This window comes from Papaver somniferum, chromosome 10 (assembly GCF_003573695.1).
Source record: "Papaver somniferum cultivar HN1 chromosome 10, ASM357369v1, whole genome shotgun sequence".
NCBI classification, from domain to species: domain Eukaryota; kingdom Viridiplantae; phylum Streptophyta; class Magnoliopsida; order Ranunculales; family Papaveraceae; genus Papaver; species Papaver somniferum.
In genome coordinates, this window is record NC_039367.1 from 65,698,199 (window position 1) to 65,719,375 (window position 21,177).

The 21,177-nt window shown below is 38.7% G+C and overlaps 1 protein-coding gene across 1 annotated transcript; it reads right to left on the reverse strand.

Moving 5' to 3' along the window:
- Positions 1 to 2,018: 2,018 nt before the first annotated feature.
- On the reverse strand, positions 2,019 to 4,048 carry LOC113318047 (GATA zinc finger domain-containing protein 14-like). The gene has a single exon (XM_026566170.1). The coding sequence runs from the start codon at positions 3,963 to 3,965 to the stop codon at positions 2,355 to 2,357; it is 1,611 nt and encodes a 536-aa protein (XP_026421955.1). The 5' UTR covers positions 3,966 to 4,048; the 3' UTR covers positions 2,019 to 2,354.
- Positions 4,049 to 21,177: the final 17,129 nt, after the last annotated feature.

Below are 21,177 nucleotides of genomic sequence, written 5' to 3' on the forward strand. Positions count from 1 at the left end.
TGATCAGGCTGATATTGCTATTTATTATCCAAGTAGTACCGATCAAAGAGAGGCATTTAGAATAATCATCAAAATATGCACTTTGCACGACCCAGAATCCCTAGTTTTTTTCACTGCACTTACAGTCCTGGATTTTGCAGGACATACTATTAGGACTAGAGGATACCCAGGACACTCTGGAGAATAGGGAGCAACAGGGAGGCAGACTTAGCCATCGAGTGGGTCAAAGGATTCTCGCACATAAATATCGAAATTCATGTTGTATCCATGGAAGTTGTAGTTCGTTTCATGATGCTATATCACGATGCAATTCAGGAAAAATTCCATCTCAGTTACCATAAAAGAATTAGAAGAGAAATCAATGAAGATAATGAGAGTAGGAAGAATATTATTTATTTGATTTTAATAGACCTTAACGTTATGCATAGACTTTAACACATGGACACTTTTAGTCTGGCCCTAGCTTGTAAGAACACTAATCCTAGGAGTAGTAGTATTCTGCTTACCAATAGCTCTGGTTTGGGTTGTACTCCTCTTATGCTTTTCGGGCCTAAGTTTTTCTATATAAAAAGAAAAAGAACCCGGATGAGGCGAAAATTTGTCTAATCCAGACCATGCTGACCCCTATTTCGAATATTTGCAATTGCATATCCATTTTCTTAGCTTGAAAGGGAGCCAATCCAAAAATTATTCAGTCTCCACTAATTTAGTTTTTCCTTTTCAATGATGGAAATATAGATTGAACCAACTCATAAAATCACTATAGTGGTGGTTAGGGGTAATTCGACTTAACATTTATCAATTTGGTCCAGTTGGATTGTTGTAATTAAAGAGGAACTGTTGCTGGATGATGACTAACAAAGACCAAGTGGTTAATTCAAGAGACACCTTTTCTCTCCAATAAAGCCACAAACATGTAGACCATAATGGACTCAACAAACAGATGGTCAGCTCATTAGCCTAAAGTGTATGTTATGGAATTGAGATTGATCAGTGGCGAGATTGGAGGTATGTGGGGAGCAAAAGTAGTTGGCAACCGACGAAATTATCAACATATACACAAATTTAAGAGTGCACGTAGTCTCTCTATCTCTCTTCTTTTACCCCATTTTCATTCTTTTTTACCCACCACCACCACCACTGTCATCATCACTTTCTCTCTTTTCTACTCAACTCTCTAGATACTGTTGTGCTTTTCTATGTTCCATTATTCTTTTTCTTTGGATGCTTTTTAGTTTTCATATTTTTATGTTTTCTCCATTTTGACATTCTTTTAAGAAAATAAGAAAATGCTTACTAAACAATTAATATTATTTGATGATGCCGATTGATAAATTGTTGAATTTTTGAAACTTTAGCTTAGTTGGCCAGGAGTCTGACTCTCAGATAGGAAGTCAGCAGTTCGAGTCTCTACTCAAATATTGGAGATCTCGTATAATTACTACTAACTTACCATGGGAAAGGGGGCTGAGTTTGTTCAGATAGAATAAGCCGGTGCTACACTGCCAGGAGCAGGACGGACCTAGGCCTAGTTTCAGTAAAATAAAAGCATACACGTGGAATTTATGTCTGAAAATTATTAAAAACTCAATATTAAAATTGGAATGCTGTTTAATTACTCAACCTCTTTGAGTGAGTAATGGTGTTAATGGCATTGAATAAGGTAGTTGGAACGGACATAGTACTGTAGTTTTAGTTAAAGTAGTTGGTCTAATCTCAATCAAAGTGTACAAGAAAAAGAGAGCATATGAAATTATGAATGAAACTACTTTGCCCTTTTTCTTTTCTAACCGGATCTACTGGATCGTTAGCAACATCTGTGCAGGAGACAGCCACTGAAACCTTCGTACTGAACCCTAAACATTTTATAGACTAATCCTAGTTTCCGTTTTTACTGATTCACTTTTCTTTATGTCGTGCTCTTTTTTAAGAGAAGGCAAGGGACCATCATTATTTGACACGAAAAAGGAAAAGCTCATGGCTAATGAAACATTTCATGGATTGATGATACTTGAAAATGAAGCAACAAACTATATATGATAAACACAAGTAAAAATTATATAATTCACTCTCTCTGGCTAAGAAACAATAAACATCTTCATCGATCGATTGATCGACCACATGATAGCCATGAGTGATAAATAGTGGTGCTGCTGCTACATACAAATATTATTTAATTAAAAACTAAAGAACAGAACTAACGACAAATAACTAGTATAAAAATTTGTCCGAATTATGAGAATCCCATGCCTCCCTCCCATCTTAATCTTGATATGCAATTCTATCCTTGTGTATATGTATTATGATTCATCATTAAATATTTGTAGCCCTACATTTTTTTTTTTGAATCAGTTTTAGGGAATATATTCTCCTTGAGGCCCCAACTGATTGTCATCATCAAAATTGTTCTTGTCCATCGGGTTGTAGTTGGAGTTGGAATCGGAGTTGGAGTACTGTCGATCAAATGAGTTGCCGTTGTTGTTGTAGTTGGAGTTTGAGTACTGACGGTCGAATGGATTCCCATTGTTGTTGTTGTAATAACCACCATTGGTGTTACGTTGTTGCTGCTCTTGGTTTCTAAACCACGAAGAATCCATTCTCATGGGTGACGATGACGATCCAGTTGTAGTGCCATAATGACTACCTTCATTCTGTTCGTGAACAGCAGAGTGTTGGATGAATTCAGCGCCATCAATGTGCTTAGAGTACTCGTCATTATGCGTGTCAACTTTAGGATTAGCAGCTTCAACATGGTAGTAATACTTGCCATTTGCTAGAAATCTTGTATCACTCATTCCTTGCTTCTCTCCCTGTTGGTACATGTTGGAATACGCAGCTTTATAATATCTGCCATGTTCTTGGAACCTTGTGTCACTCATTCCTTGTCTCTCTATGGGCTGGTACTTGTTGTTGTAATTGTAATTGTTGTTGTTAACAGCAGCTCCGTCATATCGCTGGCCATTTTCTGGAAACCTTGTGTCGCTCATTCCTTGTTTCTCTATTTGCTGCTCGTAGTTTTGGTTGTTGTTGACATTATCAGTGCTGAACTGCGCGTCACTCAAACCAAACTGCTTACCCTCATAGACGTTGTTGTTGTTGCCAATTTTATCAGCAACACCGTAATGACTACCTTCATTTTGTTCTCGAACAGCAGAGTGGTCGATAAATTCAGCGCCACTAATGTGCTTGTAATACTCATCATTATGAGTGTTCACATTAGGATTAGCAGCTCCAACATGGTAGTAGTACTTGCCATTTTCTAAAAACCTTGTGTCGCTCATGCCCTGTTTCTCTAATTGCTGCTCATCATGGTTACGTTTGTTGTTGTAGTTGTGGTAGTGATTTTCATCGACATTACCAGTACCGAACTGAGCGTCGGCCAAACCGAATTGCTTACCCTCATAGACATTGTTATTGTTGTTGTAGTATGGGTAACCGTCTTTAGTCGACTTGCTCTGGTCGACAGCACCACCCTGATCACTAGTAGAAGCGTCAGTACTAGGAGTAGTACCGAATTCTTCGCTGAAGTTCTCTTCATCTGGAAGCTCAGCGTAGGTCATGGAATCTAACGCGGCATCGTTATCACTGGTTTCTGTGGTGGTGGGAGGGAACTGACCGGAGCCATGACCATAAAGGCCATGACCATTGTTGGTCTCTTCGACTTGTTTGCTCAAACTCGGCTTCTCCTCCTCATTCTCGGATGAAGCAGGAATTTTCATTTCCTCACTCTTCGATGGAGCTTCAGCCACTGGAGTTTCCTTGTTTGGCAAAACCTCAGCAGTTTCCTTCACATTGTCTGCATTATTGTTTATGCCATCGGTGTTGTTGTTGTTGGCAGCGGCGGCAACATTGTTGACGCGAGTGAACTTACTAAAGAACTGACTATCTCTAGCATGAATTTGAAGAGATACGGAAGAGAAGAGAAACACTAGGAAGAAGAGATAAAAATGTCTTGCAGAAGCCATGAATGAAGAAGAGATGGGGGAAATGAAGATGGGAGAGTACTACTGGCTGACTCCTTTTTTGTTAGTGGAGAAGAAGTGTGATGGATTCAGTCCTTATATAGAACATATATGTTAAAGTATATCCAACTCTCTTCACACTATAAAGATTATTACAAGAAGAGCAGGTAATGATTGTGGTCCCTTTGCCAAACTACACTAGATGGGAAAGATTTCTCCGGTTGGATTGTCAAAATCTATCCCTATTGTTTTCCCAATTCATTGTTACAATAACTAGTCCAACATTAATACATTTATAAGAGGCATTCAATTGGGGTTGATAATTCATCAAAAATAATTACGGAAAATGGGTCATTTATCCAAATATTTTTAAATCACGGTTCAAATGGACGAGTAAAAAATAGTTTGGGTGAAATGGCCAAAAAAAATAATAATAAGGATGAAACTGGTTTCATCCTACCTTAAATTTAGAAAATAACAAGGATGAAACTGGATACATCCTGTGTAAATTAAAAATAAGAAAAAATATTTGAAAATGGGCACGATGAAACTAGTTACATCCTGCCTATTTTTACATTTTTGTCCATTTAAACAGTATCAAAATCTAACTGTCCATTTCACCCAGGAATTGTTCATTTTGATCTTTTTAACAAATTTTGTGAAATAATTACACTATGCCACATTTAGGATTGCGTGTAAATGTGAGGCCATTAATTTAGACGTTAGATGGCATAATCTTATTTATTTATTTTTTGGATAAACAAGGGCCCAAAGAAAACCTTTCCAAGAAAATGAAAGAAAAAACAAAAAAATATCATCAAATTCTTTTTGCATCTAGAGTATTTTCATCCTTAAATATTGTCCTCAACAACTTGGGATAATCTAGAGGAGCTCCATTGCTGGATGCAAATTGGCATAGTCATTCACCCTGGCCAGCTAGGGACTGTGTGTATTTTCAGAGAATTGACAGTACGCACTCACTCATTCCCAACACCACCATTATGGAGAAAGGCTGTAACTGTCCTGTGATGAAGAGTTGCTTTATACAAGCCACAACTAATTGTCATATCCATAAATTCCATTTAAATATATTCGTTAGAAAATTATTTTATCTATTTAAGTGGTGTGATAAGTTTGGCAGCAATTAAATAATATATATGCATTAATTCTTAATCTTGTACTGAGAAAGATTTATTTGTCAGTTTGTTTCACGAGCTTAGCACTATCACATATAATTATCAAAACTACTGTAAACAAGTCATTACTAATAATACTATAACTGTATTTAATTAATTTTCTTACTCCCGAGTTGAGTCCAGATCGAAGCATATTGGTGAACCAATCTTCGAAAGGGAAATAGCCAGCTTAGCTCTTCGGTATATATCTGGTATTCGCGGCGCTTTATGTTAATTATCATAGAGAGTGTACGCCACGGTGCCAATGAGTATTTATTTTCTCAACTGTTAGATCAATCGTTGTAATTTCCGAAGCCGTACCACTAACATTTCTCTTTGTTTGATCTTTCGGTAGAAAGATGATGCCAACTGGTTTGGACTTTGCAGTTCAATTTCTGGTCTCTAGTATCATTACTTAACAATTTTATCATTTTATTAAAGAGACATTTTTATTACCGATATTGAAGATTTTACCATATATTAGTCGACATTTGCAACATTTGAATACTCAATTAGAAAAGGCAAACTGGTAATCGAGTGGTTCAATATTTGGTCAGTGTAAAAGATTTTGCTAGGAATTTTGGTTTTTCTTTAGTAGTAGAAGTGACTAAGAGCGTCCACAGTGGTGCGAGCATAACTAAAGACCAAAGACTAAAAAAAAAAGATCAAATTTGGGTTTAGTCCGTCCTGTGGCGTAGCGGGTGACGAGTAAATTTGGTCGCGCGTTGATATAAAATCCGCTTCATCGTCCAGCGTAGATAAAGATTACGCCTGGCATGGGGCGTTGATAAAGATAACGCCTGGTATGGGGCGTTGATAAAGATAACGCCTGTATGGGGCGTGAACTATAGCAACGCCTGGTGTGGGGGACGAAGATTATACGTTCGCCCGGGTTCAAAAATAAAAAAATAAAATAAAATGGGGCGTTGATAAAGACAACGCCCCAAACAAAGTTTTCAAAACTTTGTGAAGGTGGGATCATGACTATATCAACGCCTGGGTGTCCGGCGTTAACTTTACGTACGCCCCATCCAGGCGGACATTATACCAACGCCCCATCCAGGCGGATATTATACCAACGCCCCATCCAGGCGGACATTATACCAACGCCCTGCATCAGGCGTTAACTTTACGAACGCGCGGCTACAGGCGGACATTATACCAACGCCCGTCGGGTAGGCGGACATTATATAAACGCCCGACTATATTTGGATTTGGTCTTAATCGCCGACCAAATTTGGTCCGAGTTTTACTCTTTGATCAAATTTTGATCGATGATCCGTCCCACTACGCCATCCCACTCGACACCAAATTTGGGTTTAGTCGTCCACTGCAATTGCTCTAAGAAGATTAGAATCTAAAGAGGGTGGCCGGTTAATTTTGCCTTGATTGTGGACTGTTTGTGCATGGGCCCATGGGGCATGAAAATTATGGCATTTAGTGCACGCTGCATGTGCACTGCACTCTCTCACAGTGTAATCTACCTAGAAGACTATGAGTCCGCAACTCCACCAAAAACGGTCCTCTTTTAAACAGCTAAGCTCACATTGGTTTAGTCTAAAAAAGTTGAGCATTTTTTCTCCTCTTTCCTACCTAGAAAAATAATTCTACCCTCCTCTGCTTGATTTTGGTGTAGTTTGGGTTCTTTAAATTCAGACCCTTCACATGCAATTCGAACTGCAAGTCTTCGCGGATCGGCCAACTAAAACTAATCAGTATATGCTCGCTCGCTCTAAATTGGTGATCATGTGTCGACTCACATCTTAGGCTTGCTATTTGGTAGGTTGCCACTCGTATGAAATGGTAATATTGGCAATAAAAATATGACTAAACGGCTGATTTAAAATGTCAACGACACAACAAGTTCAATTATCTGTCTGCTCTAGGCTCTAGCAGTTAGCCTCTGATGCGGAGTTGTTACTAATCGAAGACGGTATGGATCAATGGCTATTATAGGACATGATTTCTCTATAGGTAGGATGGTGGCTGGTAACAATTATTATTGAGCGTCCCTCCCCGCCCTTATTACGGTGTTGTACAATATTACATTTACATGCCTGACCCATTGCTAACTTGAATTCTTTGGTTCGTAAGACGTCACTGCTTCACTCGATTGCCCATAACTTGTTACTTTACAGGACCGTATCCCTCTTAATTGTTTGGTTCGTCAACTTCAATAGCTAAATTCATGAGAAGTTGACATCCGAACGGTGTAACTCACAAACTATGTTTAGGTTCAACTGGCATATGCAATTCCAAATTGCCTAATTAGCCAGGTATAGTTTTTGTTGGATCTTTTAAAGATTGCTGCTCTGTATATTTACGTAACTGACTAGATATTTGGTTGACCATTTAACTGGGATACATTTCATTTCTTTTGAGTTTTTCCTTTTCTTTTCGTTTCCATCTCTTTTCTTTATCTTGTTTGAATATATGGCGTGACATGCGGGGACATGGTGGAAGACTCAAGGAGTCGTCGTTGTACAAGGGGCTGGAACGTTGAAGTCTACTTTTGTTGATGTCTCAGAGTTGAAACTTTAATCCCAGCTCCCTCGGATTGATGCTGATTAGCGTTAAAGTAGTTCCTAAAATCTTTCATGATCAAACTAAAAATAGAAGAAAATTAAGCAGCACTCAATTACTCAAGGTATTTATGGCTTTTACGTTTTTATCAAGGAAGAAAACCATGTATGCATGCCACCTCATGTTGGGTGCATTGGGTGCACCAAAACTGGGTGCCATATATCATTTTCGTATTGCAAAGTAGAATTGATACTCCCTCCGTCCCACTCCTAAGTGACCTATTTGATTTTAGATTTTGTCCCAATGATAAGTGACCTATATCACTAAACAATGAGATATTCCGGAATTATCCTTTTAGTTAATTATAAATAATATATGAAATATGTATAATTTGATAGGCATGTTTATATTCGTTACGTAGGTGTTTTAAAATGCTTTTCAATTGTATGAAATTTGCGAACATCCGTGGAGTATTTTGAGAGATAAACCATTTTTAAATTTCACTAGTTATTATTCATAAGGGTATAATTGTAAAAAATGATTAAAAATACTATTTTCCATGCTTGCCTTAAAAATTGTGCAAATTTCAAATAGGTCACTTAGGAGTGGGACGGAGGGAGTATTTGGTACTAATTCCGTGAATCCGGCTAAAACTGATCTTTTATGATTTCGTCACACTTTAGTCCCTGGGGTCCTATTTAAGAAGTATCGTATTATAGGTGCTTCAAGCATTTGGTTTTGAGGGTTCACAAAATGATAAAATCGGGTCATCAAATAGCAATTAACATAACTCCTTTTGCGTTTGAGTCACGAAAATTTTTAATCAGAGTTTGGGTTGTTAAGATATAGTCAAGATATAGTACGATCTTGATATTATTGTGTTGGTATATGGTTGTAACTGCATATATATTTCCTGTTGTATATATCTTAGATGTTGTTAAGTGTATCTTTTATTTTCCTTATCGAGTTCTGCAAGGTTGTATAAATCAGGTCATTGCCTATCAATGAATACACACAGTTAATCTCACAACAACATTAGAATCTCTATGCTCATGTTTAACATGGCATCAGAGCTAGGAAAGATCTCACAACTAGTTTTCTGCTGAAATACAATCCTGAGAAAACATTAGTCACTGCCTCCTGATCAAAATTCTTTTCAAAGTATAAACCCTACATTCAGAAACAGAGTAATCATGTCAAGAGAAGATTTTCAACCTAACATTGTTCGGTTTGATGGAACTAACTACAATCACTGGTCATTTCTTATGAGGAGTTTTCTTAAAGGAAAAAGTATGTGGAAGTATGTTGATGGTACAAAAAATAATCCTAAAGCAAACAGTTCTGGTAGCATAAAAACTTATGGCAACGGGAAAGAAGCACAAACAAAGGATCAAAAATATGAATGGGAGGTTAACAATCACAAGATTCTCTTTTGGATTGAAAACACGGTTATTCCGTCTATAAGCATGCAACTCACCAGTTTTGAGGTAGCCAAAGATGCGTGGGATTTTCTTTCGAAAAGGTACACTCAACTCAACTTTGCCCAGAGATATAAACTCGAACAAGATATTAGATCTATGAAACAATCACATGATCAGTCTGTTTCTGATTTTCACTCTGAGATGTCTTTAATCTAGAATCAAATAACACTCATGGAACCAATATGGACCGTAGATCTGGAACTGCGGCAAAAATATAGAGTAGAAACACGTTTAGTTCAATTTCTAATGGCTTTACGTGATGAGTTTGAGTCTGTTAAGGCATCATTCCTTCATTGTTCACCTCTTCCAATTGTGGAAGTTGCTTTGTCTGAACTTATTACAGAAGAAACAATAAAAAGAATCACACCAAAGATATCAGGAGTGTTTGCTATGCCTTCATGTCCCAGTTCTAATAAATTTTTTCAAGAAACTCGAATGGACCAGTGCAACGTGATATGTCTCAAGTACAGTGTCATAATTGCAAGACTTTTGGGCACTTTGCAAGAAATTGCAATCTCTATCAACTAATCCCTCACTGCTGCAACAATACCTGATCCACACACAACACAGTGTGAGTATTATAGGAACTTGGTCACTCATCCATATTTTGCACCTCACCAACCTCAAGAAACATGAGAAGGATCAATGCTAATGGAGGAAACAAATTCAGTACACCTACCATATTTACGGCAGCTCCAGTCTCATCTGCAACAACTCCATATGCACCATCAACAACCTCATCTGCATTAGTTTTACCTGGTGGTAGTTCAACACCAAACCTTGCTGATATTCAAGAGATGATTAAACAAGCACTCTCAATTGGTAGCAATCATACAGCTGCATCTGCCCTCTCTGTTAGAGCACTGCTCGGTCGAACTCGCATGCGTTTCTATCTCAAGCATGTTTGTCAATATTAGTGATCAAAACTATATGTCTTGATTTCTAGTTTACTTATGACTAAGTGTCGGTCTAGGATAGTTAAGTGTAGTTGAGCTCCAGACTCCATGGCGATCATCTTACGAAAACGAAGAACTACTCGAGGAACCAGTGGAACTTCATCCGACTAAAAGGTATGTGAAGACTTGAACTTATCTATCACTCAAAAGTCTACTCTATCTCCTACTCTTGAGACAATAATCGTATAAGTATGATTGTTTTCATACATACACATTTGTTATTTCGAGCCGAGTTTACTCGCCTATATTTTTCTCGAAATATGTGCTGGTAAGCTTTTGCTTTAACCATTTTCATCTTTACCCGTGACGAAAGTCATGATGACGCTTCAATCTTGAAAATAGCTTTGATGACGATAGTCGTGAATAACGATTGTTATAACATTATAGAAGAATGTTTCAATGATTGAAATGCAGAGTTGAGATTACCAACTATGGATATAAGCATATATAGTGTGCTCGCACATTAGTGTATAAATCCATGTGCCGAAAACCAAGTATGTGCATATGTGTGCATACGGTATTGGTGAAGGAGACAGATTGAGTACGCGTACGCGTACCAGCGGAAGTTTTCATACCGAACTGCTGAGTTTGTATTTTTCAAACTAGTAAACCAGTCACCTTTGGTTATAACCGGAAAATCCATCTAGAAAACAGTAGTGACTGTGTCCAGACACACGTTCTAGCATTTGGTCTATGAAGGGAAGGGGGAAGTGATCTTTTCTTGTTACTGTGTTCAACTTCCTGTAGTCGATACATACTCGCCATCCTGTGGTTGTACGTGAAGGGACTAACTTATTCTTTCCATTCCGAACTACAGTAATGCCTGACTTCTTAGGCACAGCTTGAATGGGACTAACCCATTTACTATCTGAAATCGGATATATGATACCCTCATCAAGTAGCTTCAAGATCTCACTCTTAACAACGTCTCTCATGTTAGGATTAAGTCTCCTTTGCATTTCCCTAGATGGTTTGACATTCTCTTCAAGATTAATGTGGTGCATGCAAATGGTGGGACTTATTCCTTTGAGATCTGAGATGGTCCATCCTAAGGCTTCTTTCTGCTCCTCAAGTACTTCTAAAAGCTTGTTTTCCTGTTCTATGTTTAATCGTGAAGAAATGATAACATGTAAAGTATCATAAGGACCTATAAATGCATACTTCAAAGTATCAGGTAATGGTTTCAATTCCTGCTTGGCCTTAGGAGACTCATCCGAAGATACAACAGACTTCTCAGAAAGTGGGAGTTGTTCCACTTTAGTCTGCCATTCAGTGATGTCCATATGAGGTACAGATTCGAGCAAAGATTGAACTTCACCAATGTATTCATCATCATACAACTCCAAGTCAACTTCTTCCAGACATGCTTGCAAGGGATCTACTGATAAAATGCTAGTCAGTGAATCTTGGATCAAACTCTCCGTCATATTAATCTCATGTACATCTTCATCATCAAGACTCACATGATGTTGACTAACATTAAACTCATTCAATTCTACAGTCATGTTTCCAAAAGATAGTTTCAATACTCCATTCCGACAGTTAATGATCGCATTGGACGTCGCCAAGAAAGGACGTCCTAAAATGACAGGAATGTAACAGTCTGGGTTTTGTACAGGTTGAGTGTCTAAGACAATGAAGTCTACAGGGAAATAAAATTTTTCAACCTTAATCAAAACATCTTCTACCACTCCACGAGGAACTTTGACGGATCGGTCCGCCAATTGGAGAGTTATGGGTGTTGGTTTCAACTCTCCAAGACCTAACTGCACATAAACAGAATATGGCATGAGGTTCACACTTGCACCTATATCTATAAAGCTTTATTGATCGTGTGTTCTCCAATAGTGCAAGAGATTGTTGGACAGGCTGGGTCCTTAAACTTGGGTGGAGTTTTGTTCAGAATGATGGAACCCACCTGTTCAGCTAAGAAATCACGTTTGTGCACATTAAGCTTGCGCTTTTGAGTACACAAGTCTTTGAGAAATTTGGCATATGCATGGATTTGCTTGATTGCCTCAAGAAAAGGAATGTTGATGTTGACTCTTTTGAACATTTCTAACATCTCATTGTAGTGGGTGCTTATATGTTGGCGAACTAACCTCTAAGGATATGGAGCAACATGAGCATTAGGAGGTAGAGGGACATTCACAGCAGTGGGATTGTCGGCTTCACTAATGTGCTCAGACTCTTTTTCTAAACTGGAGGTTTCCTTTGGTGGTGTAGGCAGTGTTAGGTTTGGCTCAGATTCACTTGTTTGTGGCATGCCCACATTGTTCTCAACAATCTTACCACTTCGGAGAGTGGTGATGGAATGGACTTGATCGGGTGAGGTTTCTTCGCAAGATGATGTGCCTGCTTGAAATATCCTCTTTGGATTTTGTTGGGGTTGGCTAGGAATTTTACCCTTTTCTCTTGTATTCAGTGCATCGCAAATTTGACCCATCTGTAGTTCTAGAGCGGAGACTCGCTGATCAGTCGCTTTCTCATTTTTCATCAGATGTTGGGTTAACTGATTGATACTCTCTTCAATGCTATACAATTTCTTTTCAGCAGTGTTTTGAGGGTACGACTGCTGCTGAGGATTTCTAGGGTATTGATAGCCTTGATTGTTTTGATAGCTTTGATTGGGTTGAGATGGTCCTCCTTGAACAAGGCCTTTGGACCATGAAAAGTTTGGGTGGTTTCTCCATCCTGGATTGTAGGTCTGAGAATAGGGGTTGTGCTCTTGTTTTTGAAACATAGCGTGTGCCTGTTCTACCCTAGATTCTTGGAATGCACGCATTTCCGGACAATCACTGACCTGATGGTCAGAACCGTTACATATAGCACAGATAGCCATTTCGACATGTTCACAGAAAGCAGTGGTGGAAGGTTTTACGTTTTTCTGTAGTTCTAACGCTTCTATTCTTCTTGCTAACGCTGCCATTTTTGCATTTCCCTCAAAATCTGACTCAATCCTATGAACCTTAGCTACAGGTGTAGTCTTTCTCGGTTCACGAATGGATTCCCACTGTTGAGTCTTTTCAGCTACTTCAATTAACAAGTCCCAAGACGCATCAGCAGTTTTGTTTACAAATAGACCATTGCACATTGACTCTACAGTTGTTCGGGTGGACACATCTAGACCCTCATACAAAATTTGCACAAGTCTCCATTTTTCAAAACCGTGGTGGGGACATTGGAGCAATAACTCATTGAATCTCTCCAGGTATCTAGCTAAGGTTTCAACCTCCAATTGCACAAAGCTATTCAGACTTTGACGAATTGTCGCAGTCTTGTGGTTTGGGAAGAATTTTTTGAAAAACTCCTTTGTGAGGTCATCCCATGTCATGATGGATTGTGGCTGTAAAGCATACAACCATGCCTTGGATTTTTCCTTCAAAGAGAAAGGAAATAGCCTTAACTTTTGGGTCTCGTCGGACATTTGAGTGAAACATATAGTTCCACATATCTCCTCAAATTCTCTCACATGATGGTAAGGGTTTTCATTGTCTATTCCTCTAAACACAGGAAGCATCTGTATTGTGCTCGATTTTAGCTCATAATGACCATTAGCTTCTGGCAAAACAATACAGGAAGGCTGGCTTGCCCTTTTGGGGTACATGTAATCCTTGAGAGTACGGGGTTCTCCAATTGTCTCAGGTTGGTCCGGTGTGTTTTCCTCAGAAGTTGTGGGTATGTCAATTGGGTCTATCGGATTGACTCTAATTAGTCTATTTGATTAGTCTCTAAAGGTTACAATCATATCCAATTTAATCATGAAATAACAAGCCCACAGATAAGGGAGAAAACAAGGCCCACAATTTGGTTTTAAAAGGGTTTTTTGAAAATTTGGTTTGTTTAATGGGTTATAAAAATTTTGATAATAATGGGTAATTTGTGAAAATCAATTTGGTTTTGTTTGGTTTAATTGGGCTTGGGAACTTTTGGTTTGAATGGGTTTAAAACTTTTGGTTTCAAAAATAAAAGGGAAGCCCACTACTTGGGTTAAATGAGGCCCAGTTGGGTTATTTGACCTAAGCCTAGTTTGGGTTGAAGTTGGTTTGGGCTCACAAATTTGAAGCCCAACAGAAGTTATCACAAACCCACAAAAGAAAGAAAAAAAATAACAATACAAATAATTACAAGCCCACAAAAGAAAGAAAAAAAATAAAAAAAATAAAAATAAAAATTATTACAATCCCAAAATAGAAACACTTAATTATTACAAGCCCAAATGAATTTTAATGAGGCCCAGTTGGGTTAGCTCATGGGTTAGGCTTACCTATTTTTGGAGGGAAGCCCAGTTGGGCTTTGGTCCCTTTGTGTTTGTTGCAAAAGCACAGTTGGGCTTGGATCTTCCTTAGCTTTTCTTTGCAGCCCAGTTGGGCTTGTCTTAGCAGCCTTACTCAACAGCCTAGCAACAACTTCAGCAGGCTTGGCAAGAAGCAGCAGCAGCACCAGCTAACAAGTCTCACCAGCTCCTTCAGCAGCACCAGCTTTGCAAGCAAGCAGTGAACAGCAATAACAAGTATGGAGATGGAGCAACAAATAAGATAGCAAGAACAACAAACAATGACAACATGCAAGAAATGTTAACAACAAATGATGCAAGTGCAGCTGCAAGCTAAGAACAACAACAAGCAAATGAGCAAGTGACAGGAATTGATGAATAAAGCAAGAAAAACAAAGAAAATACAAAGCACCGCTACCGAGTCTCCGGCAGCGGTGCCAAAAACTTGATAGCAAGGGAATGATACCCTAAAACTATGTTCTAAATACTTGCAAGTGCACAAGGACAAGAATAGCTAGTGAGCAAGCAAGGGAAAGTCCACAGGGACTTGGAGGATGCAAATGTAACTTTTTTGTTCTTTTCTAATAAAACCTAAATCTAAACAGTGACAACAAAACTAAACATGACACTAACTAACAGGAAGCTAACTAATCAGGACAACAACTAACAAGACATTCACTTGAAGAAATAATTCACACTAACATTAAAGTCAACTAATCATTAAGCTGAAACTAATCATCAAACATTAAATAGAACAGAATTTTTGACAGAAAACTACACTAATTCAACACTGACAGTTGAAGCAAGATTAACAATGAAACTTAAACATGAACAACAAACATTGAAGTTGAGATTTTTAAAACAACAATGAAGTGATTGAATATTTGATAGAGGGGAACTAGGGATTTAGAATTCACCACTCAACCCACACTAGCATGTTAGCTATTGCACTACTCTAGCTTCTTAGATGGACAGTTTAACTTCAATCACTATATCAAGGAAAAATATTAGTTGTCTGCTCAAAGAACAACTAATCAAAGCTAACTAACATGAAATTGAATGCAAGTGAAACATACATAGGATGCATCTAACTACCTAGGATGCTTGACATTCTAGGTGAAAGTAATATTTCATCCACATGCTTAAACTATCCTAAACAGTGAGCATGGCATGAGTAAGAGCAATTTGCTTAACATCCTAGCATTAAGGCTAAGGGTTTCATCTAAACCCTAGCTAGGATGTTTAGAACATGAAGAACATCTCTAGCATATTACTAACAGTGATGTTAAACATGGAAATTTGCAAGTGACAGGGAATACAAAAAATTCAAAGTAAGCTTCTGATTTTTACTCCAAAATGAGCTTGGGTATCCCCCGACTAGCTCAACATCATACACAGTGTCTCAATTTATACCTATTACAAACCCTAATTGAAAATCCCCAAAACAGAGAAAATTAGGGTTTTCAAAATTAATAAAATTACTCACCAAAAAACCTGAAATACCAACAACCCATGCTTAACCCATGCCTTCTCTGCTCTCCCCCCTGCTCCAATTGACGCCTATGATGCTCTAATTGTTCCCTAACTCGAGTTGTTTTATTCACCCCAAACCTAGGGTTCAGTGGTTGTGAGATGAGTAAAAGAACTAGGCTAGGAAGATGGTGGAGATGTTTGGAATGATTTGATGGAGATGGTGGCAGTGAACATCGGGGTCTGGTGGTGGAAGGATATGGTGGTTAAGGAGTTGCAGGTGATGGAAGAGAGAAATTTGGGGAGAAGATGAGAAGAACCCGATGGAGAATGGGTTAGGGAGTGTTTGGGTGAAGTCGATAGGTATTTGGCGATTGGGTGTTGAGCGGGTGTATCAAAATTTGATGTCTCGATGATGAAGGGCGTACGATGAGAAGGTGATGGAATAATCCAACGGAGCGATGGAGATGGGTGCTATAGTGTTAGACAGGAACATCAAATCTCGATGCACTCTGATGAAGCGACCGTTGGATGATGGAATGGATCCAATCTGACGGCTAAGGAGAGAAGCGGGTTTGGGTTTGGATTTTGGGTTTAGGATATGGGTTTGGGTTTAGGAAATGGATTTGGTCTTAGGTAATCTTGAGCCCACTTCTTCTTTAAGAACAATTTCTTCCTTGTTAAGCCCATTTTCATCCTTGAGTCTTCCATACCGCATTCTTCACTTCTTTTCCGCTAGAGTTTCCTTCGGCTTTTTCCCGTGTCTTTTCTCTTTTCGCTCCGCAACTCATCTAGACTTTATTTATCACCTAAAAATGCAAAATTAAGTAAAATAAAATATTTATCCTTGAGGAGAGTAAAATACAGAATTCATTACAAAAGCGGAAATTATGGTATGCAAAAAGGGATAAGTGCCAATAAAATGATGATAAATAATGCAATATTTGGCACCTATCACATGTTGACACGATTAGCATGCTACTGCGTCAAAGTGGCACGTTTGGCATGTTCGGCATGTTATTGCAGCAAAGTGGCACGTTTGGCATGTTTGGCATGCCAATTAGTGTATTGGCGCGGCATGACATGTTTGGCATGCCACTAGCACGCCGGAGCGGAATGTCACGTTTGGCATGCCAATTAGCATGTTGGCGCGGCTTTTTGGAAGCCAATTTGGCATCGTGACCATCTGGCGCAACTTTGCTTCTTTTGATACTGTGGCAGGTTTAGAGCGACCTGATTGGTCGAAAAAAGAGGGGTCGTCCAAGCATGGGTGTGGCCACACTTCTGGTGTGCGTGTGGCGGATTTAAGCGACCTGATTGGTCGATGGAAATAGGGCCGGAAAGTATGGGCCCAGCCACAACTCATGTGCGTGTGGCGGGTTTAAGGCGACCTGATTGGTCGACAGGTAATAGGGGCCGGTTGAGCAACATGGGGTGTGGCCACTTGCAAGTGGCACCGGCTGGCCTATGGCATGGCCACACCTTTCTTTGTTGCTTCTCCTATTCCGCGACTCCTTTTATTTCTTGTTTTTTGATTTTAGGTAGGATTTAGCGCCTACTAATCCATGGCGGATCAATTACCTAGTCCGCCTAGGCTTAACTTCGACATGCAAGGTCTAATATACTGCGCAGGGCGCAAAACCCTAATTTTTGCAAATTAGTCAGGGTAATATCTGAATCTTGTGAATTTTCACAAAATTGATTGGATTCTATGTGTTGACACAGAGTTCTTTAAGTTCATTGCCAGAGAGCAGTATGCTTTCCGATTAAATACTTTATGCAAGGACCTTAACCTTGATACTTGGAAATTCGTGCTACTCTGCTGCGAGTGAACAAAAATTGTCATGCCATATCAACATTAAGGGTTCAGCCGGGGAACACAACGCAGAAAGCATTCGGAGAAACTTATATTAACTTAATAACACAGGCAAAGTGCCAAAATTTACAAAATATCTGGGATTGTTGCTACATGCACCATTCTGGATAAATTTCATGAGAAAATATTGAGTTGCTCAATAAATGCGTCAGTGAAGAGGTCGAACACTCATCACTTTTACATGGCTCTGTCTTTTTTCCGAGTGACTGCCTATTTAATGCGAGGTTTAACAATCTTAACCCTGAACTAAAAATCACCATAAACATTAAGTCCCCTGCTTAGTACGTAACAGTGGCATTGTTGCGGGGTAAGCATGAGATGGTGACAGACAAGGGTAAAATCGAAAGGACGAGACATGAAGATATTTCCAGGAAAATTCGACTAACCTTTGGCAGGAGACATGGGTAGTCTATGATCCTTGTGTTGGGGTCTTGGCGTATTTCCGGCTTGGCCACAGGGTGCTGGCGTTGGCGCTGCAACTTTGGTCACGGAATGTTGATGCTGACGCTGCAACTTCGGCCATGGACCACTTATGCTGGCGTTGTGACTTTGGCTATGGAGCGGTAATGATGGCGCTGCAACTTTAACCACGGAGCGGTAATGATGGCGCTGCTGGCTTGGGTTACGGAGCGGTGATGATGGCACTGGCTCGACTTCAAGGCGTTGGCGCTGATTTGGGCATGACTGAATCCAAAGCGGATTCCTTTTCCTACCCAGACTCCGAAGGCGTCGTGCATACATAAAGGGCGTCACACATCCTTTTATCCTTTTCTCGCCTTTCGTATATGATCAATAAAGGTTTACTAGGAGACACTCAAATAGAAAATGAACCTAATTGCATCTCCTGTAAACAAGCTAATCAACCAGCACTTCCTTTTAATATCAGTACAACAATTTCAAAAGAATCATTTGAACTTATTCATTCAGATGTTTGAGGTAAATCTCCAGTTGCCTCAAAAGGTGGAGCTTTATACTATGTTAGCTTTATCGATGATTTTTTCTCGTTACACTTGGGTCTATTTATTCTCTTCAAGAGAAGAGTTTCTCAAAATATATGCTGATTTCTCTACCATGATAAAAACTCAATTTTCAAAACAAATTAAAGCCGTGAAGATCAAGGGAGAGAGTACATATCCCATCCTTTTCGAGAATTTCTCAAAAATCAAGGCACTATTCTTCAAATTTCTTGTACTAAAACACCAGAACAAAACGAAGTTGCAGAACGCAAACACCGCTGAAAAAACGGGGGCTTAACAACTACACCCAATATTTCGTTTAGGCAACCTTTCCTCAAGGCACTATTCTTCAAATTTCTTGTACTGAAACACCAAGACAAAACGGAGTTGCAGAATGCAAACACTATTGAAAAAGCGGGGGTCTAACAACCATACCCAATATTTCGTTTAGACAATCTGTATGGACTAACTCTAATATAATTTCAAGAGAATCAACTAGACAGACAGACTCAATCAAGGAAAATATATCCAAGAGTTATATCTCAATTTCTCAAATCAATCTGCAATCAAACAAATAGAAATATGTGAGCCGGATTAATATGAGAAATAACTTGGATGGTACCAAAAACCAATATCCAAGCGTCAATCAATTTCAATCAACAACCAAAGGTTGGATTTACCAATTGATTGAACTACGCACAACCTGTGATATTTCAATTATATAGAAAATATAATGTGGAAAAGAAATAACACATACACCGTAAGTTTTGTTAACGAGGAAACCGCAAATGCTGAAAAACCCCGGTACCTAGTCCATATTTGAACACCACACTGTATTAAGCCGGTACAAACTCTATCCTACTACAAGTTAACTTCGGACTGGAATGTAGTTGATCCCTAACCAATCTCACACTGATTAAGGTACAGTCGCGTTCCTTGCGTCTCTGAATCCCAGCAGGACTCTACGCACTTGATTCCCTTAGCTGATCTCACCCACAACTAAGAGTTGCTACAACCCAAAGTCGAAGACTTGATAAACAAATCTGTCTCACATAGAAAAGTCTATTGAATAGATAAATATGTCTCCCACATAAATGCCTACAAGTTTTTGTTCCATATTTTGATAAATCAAGGTGAACAAGAACCAATTGATACACTGGACTTATATTCCCGAAGAACAACCTAGTAATATCAATCACCTCACAATAATCTTAACTGTATGGCAGCGGAACAAGATATTGTGGAATCACAAAGAATGAGACGAAGACTTCTGTGATTACTTTTTTATATCTTACCTATCGGAGATTAAATCTCGAGCAAATCTTAGAGAAGATAATACTCAATACGATAGAACAAAGTAAGATCAGAACATGCAACTACAGAGAAAATAGTTGGGTCTGGATTCAGAATCCCAATGAAGTATTTAGGTCGTTAACCTATAATGGTTTTAAGAAAAACCTATATTAAAGGAGAATCAACTCTAGTCGCAACTAGTATCACACATGAGGTGTGGGGATTAGGTTTCCCAGTTGCTAGATACTCCCTTATATAATCTTCAAATCAGGGTTTGCAATCAATGTTACCTTGGTAACAAAGCATTCAATATTCACCGTTAGATGAAAACCTGATTAGATTCAATCTAATATCCTTCAACCGTTAGATTTTCTTAGCTTGTTACACATAAATGAAATATACCTTCATTTAGATATGGGTAACCGTACCTAAATGTGTACACTTAGTTGGCTCAACAATATTTAACCGAAGTTAGTCATATGAACACTTTCATATCAACCTTGTTCATCTTAATCACAACTAGTTCAAATGACTCAAATAAAACTAGTTAATAAAGTTGTTTAGATGTTTATATTTTCATGGAAATATACAAGACACAATTGAAGCAAAATCGATTTTGATTCTCTCGAATCAATTCATGAATATTATAGCCACGGTTTGCAAATATTGCATTCCTTATTATATAAATGTATTTGTTTATGAGCATGTAAACTTATTTAACCGATTTTAGAACTTAACACACTCAGATATGCAAACGGGTATGCATACCTAAGTTCTCAGACCTGGTCTTGTTCGCCAGTATGCAAACGGGCACGCATACTGTCGTTCATGAGCGAACTCAGTTGAATCAGTAAGCATATGTGTATGCATACTATAGTTCCCGGACTCCAACTGTTGAATCTGTACGCATACGGGTATGCATACTAAATTCCCGGACTTGGAATACACTTGCAACAGTTAGCATACAAGTACGCATATTGTGCTATATCCAATCAATAGTTAATTGTTCTAAACTCCCATTTTAATCATTGAAACATTCATGGAAGAAGAGAATAGTTGTCTTACACAAACTATTAGCTTCAAAGAAATTTTCAAATGATCAAATGATCAGTACGAAATATTCCGAGTCTACATCAAATGACTGTCTCACACAAATCATGTAAGATGTTACCAGGAGATTTTCACATGATCATCTTTTTACTTTCGTCA

Coding starts and splice junctions, on each gene's coding strand:
- LOC113318047 (XM_026566170.1), bottom strand. CDS start 3,965: ATGGCTTCTGCAAGACATTTTTATCTCTTCTTCCTAGTGTTTCTCTTC.